Source organism: Buceros rhinoceros, unplaced genomic scaffold (assembly GCF_000710305.1).
Source record: "Buceros rhinoceros silvestris isolate BGI_N320 unplaced genomic scaffold, ASM71030v1 scaffold28252, whole genome shotgun sequence".
In the NCBI taxonomy this organism is placed as follows: Eukaryota; Metazoa; Chordata; class Aves; order Bucerotiformes; family Bucerotidae; genus Buceros; species Buceros rhinoceros.
Genome location: NW_010399904.1, coordinates 420 through 5,071, shown reverse-complemented (window position 1 = coordinate 5,071; position 4,652 = coordinate 420). Strand labels below are relative to the sequence as shown.

The 4,652-nt window shown below is 58.2% G+C and overlaps 1 protein-coding gene across 1 annotated transcript in view; it reads right to left on the bottom strand.

Annotated features, from left to right (window-relative positions):
- Positions 1-4,485, bottom strand: part of RIC8A (RIC8 guanine nucleotide exchange factor A) — a gene marked incomplete at its 3' end in the record, with an annotated part of 9,206 nt that extends 4,721 nt beyond the window's left edge. The window contains exons 1-2 of the mRNA XM_010131671.1: positions 4,402-4,485; positions 1,483-1,530 (exon numbers count right to left, since the gene is read on the bottom strand). Of these exons, the coding sequence (XP_010129973.1) occupies positions 1,483-1,530; positions 4,402-4,485 (132 nt within the window). The remainder of the gene's footprint in view (positions 1-1,482; positions 1,531-4,401) is intronic.
- Between the last annotated feature and the right edge of the window lie 167 nt (positions 4,486-4,652).

The following is a 4,652-nucleotide window of genomic DNA, read 5'->3' as shown; positions in this document are numbered from 1 at the left end:
GCCCCCCCCGCCGTGAGGAGGGCTCGGCTCAGGCGAACACAGGTTACTCGACAGCACAGACTGGGCAGGGCCAAAACATCCCTTAGGGCTTCAACTAAGAAGAGCGACAACCAGCTCAGGAGCAGCCCTCTACCCTGCCCAGAGCCTCAGGGGCGGGGAGGGGAGGCACCCACTCTGAGCCCTCCAGGAACAGATGGGGAAGGTTGAGAGATGCGTCAGAAAATCGCCAAGGGAGGGTAAAAGGACCTGAGCAGGGTGAGAAGAGCACATGATGTCCTGGGAACGGAGGTGAACAGACCTCGGGAGACTCAAATAAGCGGCACCTCCCCAAACCTCGGCGCTGTCTGGAGACCTACTAGCCCAGATCCTCAGCAGGTACCGACTGGCAGAGCTCCACTGGCACCGATTCGCAAGAGCTGAAAATCCAGCCCTGGTGGGTAATAGCATTGAACATGATCGCGAGCAACAGGAGTACGAGAGCACAGGCAACGCCTCTCACGACCAGCCACAGCTGTGCCCGAACCGAACCCTGCTCTTTCTGCACGAGGAGACAGACATGGGAGTTAGAGACGGTCCTAAGTAACCAAAGCCTCTGACTGACTCGGGGTAGAGACTCCGAGCGGGTGCCCAGGGCTGATCCTTCAGGGGAACCAAGCACCAGGGCAGGACAGTGATGCTCAGCTCATACGGCATGACGGACACCCCAGAAGTGGAGCACTCCGAGGCTGCGCCTGAACTCAGGGCCTGGGCGAGGGTCCCAGCTCAGACAGCCCGACAGGGCAAGGCAAAGAGTTCGGACCTCGCGAGATGGGTCCTGCGCCTCAGGCTGTGCCCGGCCAAGCTCCACGCTGGCATTATCCATCAGCAGCACTGACACAAGCAGTCCTGTCCTCCACCCGGGCTGCCTGGCCCACCCTCGCCAGGCGGTAGTGCCATCAACCAATGAACTGGACCACAAAATGATCCAGCTGGGAAACAGCCCAGGAAAAAAAGTGTCTCTCTCCATGCCAGGCAGCTGCGTGCAGCCACACAAAGGTCGCCCTGGCACGGAGCAGCAAGAGCAGGATGGACAGGCTGGAGCGTTCCTTTCCGCCCAGTGCAAGATCAAACCCAGTGAAGGGTCTGTTGGTACACAGCCCCGGGCAAACCCCGCAGCTGGCACACAGCCCTCGGGGCTGGCAGGCTGCTGAGACCTCTGCCCGCCCGCAGAGGAGCGCACACCCCGCTGGGACTATACGCACCGCGGAGCCCAGAGGGGCTGCTGATGCTGGAAGATTGCTGGTCTGTATCCTAAACCACCGGCCTCTGAGGGAAAAGCCGTGGCCAGACACTCTGGACACACTATTCCCCAGCAAGTTTATGAAAAAACACCCGCTTCTTTCCCCGTAGGAGCTGCCAGCACCGAGCCCCGCTGGACACGAGCACAGAGCAGCAGCAGATTCACACATCCGACTGGAGGGAGAAAGCAGAGAGCATGCCTACCTTCCTCTCTTCCCGCTCCTCATCGTCAAAGGTGAAGCACTGACACTTCTGTGGGGGAAAACCAGAAACAACCGCAGTAAGTGCCAGGTTAAAACTCCCAAAGCCGTTTCCCGGCCAGGGGAGGCCTATCCAGCTGGACAGCAGCGAGCTGCCAACACACCACAGCAGCAAACGCCTCGTCCCCAGCGGCACAGGGAACCAGCACGGCCAGTGCCACAGCGCTTGGAGAGCTCTGCGGGACCTGGGGGCTTGTGACGAGCAGCTCCTGGGGAGCAAGACGAGAGGAGACTTTCCCAGACACTGAGGTTTTCCTCCAGTCCTGCCTTTTCTTTCCAACTCTGCTCCCACCCAGGCAACATCACCTGTGCCTCCCAGCCAGGGGAATGAACCTGCTCTGGAAAGCACCGGAGTGGCCGTGTCCCAGGTCTGGGGTGCTTCCCAGGACCGAGGGTCCCGCTGTTCCTCAGGACCCTGTTTCTCTTTCATCCTTGAAAAAGCTCCATGATGAATGTTACCCCCTGCCCTCTGCGGTGGGGGCTGACGGGGCCAAAGCTGCGCCCATCTGACAGACGGGCTTATTTCTAAATCCCGCAGCAGTGAAGTGGTATCATCACAATCCAAATCTCCCCTAACAGCCGGTAATCCCTCCACTCGGGGACACCACCAAGCTGGGCCTGCACATTCCTCCCGTTGGCATTTACTGCTCCTTCTCCTGACCAAAATACAGTACCGTCTCCTCAGTACTTGTGACAGATCCTTGTGGAGACCCTGGTCACATTCTTTAAGCACGAGACGTGACCTCTAATCCTTTCCTTAGCAAACCGCCCTGCTCTTTGTTCTCGGGGGGGCATTTCGGTGCTGCTCGCTAGCCTGGCTGTTCTTCGAGGGACGCTCTCCTTCCTGGCTGTCCCAGTGAACAGGAGACCGCAGGTGAACAGCAGCGCCTTCCAGCGAATGACGCAATCCTCATTTACACCAGGAGAGCACTTGGTCCAAGCTTGGAGAACAAAAATGTTTACAATTCACAGAACACGGGTTTTGTGTGTATAGACACGGCTACATCCATAGAGGGAGGTGGATGTCGCTGTGCCCTAACTCTCCGGTCATTTTAGCGCTCTCTGCACCCTTCGCTGAGTCACGCTGCGCACGTTCACCAAGCTGCTCAACAACGGTAATTAATTTGACCAAATCAACTGTGCTTCTACCCTGGGCTCTCCCCTCTCTGGCATGACCACGATTCTTGGCTATCCCATCCATGCGTCTCCCCAGCTGAGCTCGTCTCCTGCTCTCTTCACGCCCTTACGAGCTGTCCCAGTGTCTCTCTCTGCCTGAGCTCCCAGCCAGTGAAGCCAGGGACCGACTGTGCTGAGCTTCTGGGGGTGGCAGGTGCTCCCCGACTCGCTCGCTCTCTGACACAGCCTCCCCACTGTTCATCGCCACCTTCTCGTGCTGCCAATTCCCATCTCCTTCAAAGCGGAAGATCCAGTTTGAGGATTAACTGTGTGACAGTCACCCAGCTCCCAGGGAGGGCTTTGGTCCTGCCAGCCCAGCACGAGCCGTGAGGTGCAACGTCAGGAGCCTGGGCTGGGGAGGCAGGACGGCCATGCCCCTGCGGTGCTGCGCCCATGGCCTCAGCACCCCGAGCCGGTCCGTGATGAGGACCTGGAGGCTCTGCACACAACAGTGACTCTTGTTCTTCCCCCACCGCGTGCTCTCCGCAGGCTCCTGTAACTCTCCCATGCACGTTTCTGCCGTACCTGTGGTTTTGCTCGAGCTGTAGTTCGTTCCTGTCGACCCAACACGCAGTACTGAGTTAAAGTACATCCCCAGGCAAAAGGACCCGCACCACCGGTTCGTACAGTCAGAAACGACGTGGGGAAGCGGCTGAGTTCATCTGCCGTTTCATAACCCTCTCTGGTCGCTCTACTTCTTCCAGATGGGCTATCAAAACCACCCACATTCTCGCAAGCTTCCCACGCTGGATGCTCCAACAAAGGACCCAGCTGGAGGAATTCCACGGAAAACACTGCGGTCTGGTGCCTCAGGCACTGTCTGCGCTCCTCCTTCCTCCGGCACTACACCTGTGGCAGGCGATGGGAACCCTGCAGACTGCCCCAACCAGGGACTCGCTCCTTCTGAGCCGGCGTCTCCCCATTCCAAACCCGACACCTGGGAAGAGCTGCACACTCTCCCTCTGACATGCTCGTGCAAAACACCCCCGGGTTCTCCCCGCTGCCTTCCCACCCACTCAGGCACAGCGCAGCGTGAGTCACGGGGAGCTGCAGGGACAGCCCGACCCCAGCAGGAACCCTCGGAAGGAAATTTCCCTGACAAGAGAGTCTATTCCAAAAGGAATTTACCCCACAGATCATCCTCTGCCACTTTAAGGTGCTTCCCGACACCACCGCTTCTGATGTTCCATACCTGTTATTCCTTCTTTACTGCCAAACCCAGCAGCCCCCCCGCTCACCCCCGATCAGCTTTTACTTGCAAATCACAATGGCCACTTCACCTGCAGCTCCTCCCCAGGCCCCGGTGGTGTTACCCCAAACCTCCCCTGGACGCCAAAACTCCTACGCCCTCCTCACGCTGATGTTTATTTCCCTGCCAGGTTTTATTTGGGATCTGGATAGTAATTGTTAAAAATCCCTTCTACGAGCTTTACTTCCATTACACAAAGGAACCAAGACAGAGAGAGGCTGCTTAGCAGCTGCCTAGCAAAACTGGGGCAATAAGCCCTCGGCACATACGAGATGAAGCAGCCCGTTTCGTTTTTATGGTGGCAGTGCACAGAGGGGCTCAGAGGGGCTCAGCAGAGACAGCCCAGGGACAGCCAGGAGGCACAGACGGCTGCCGGCACAGCTGGTCCAGGCTCCTGTCCGCGGTGACCGATGCTGCAGGGGCTGGATGGTCACTCACCTCCTGGTTGTAGATCTGAAGCACCCTGAGAACGGTGTCTTGCTCTCCGCTTTCCACGGTGGCTACCACGGTCCTGAGCTCCATCATCCCAACGGCTCAGCTACAGCAGAGATGAAACTGGGAGGAAGGGGAGCGAAGGGCTTCCAGGGCTCCGGGGTAGCAGAGATGCAAAGGGACCTTGATAAACAGATGTCTGAGAGGGAGAGAAAAGACTGGGGAAAGGAAGAAGGGGGAAAAAACAACACACAAAA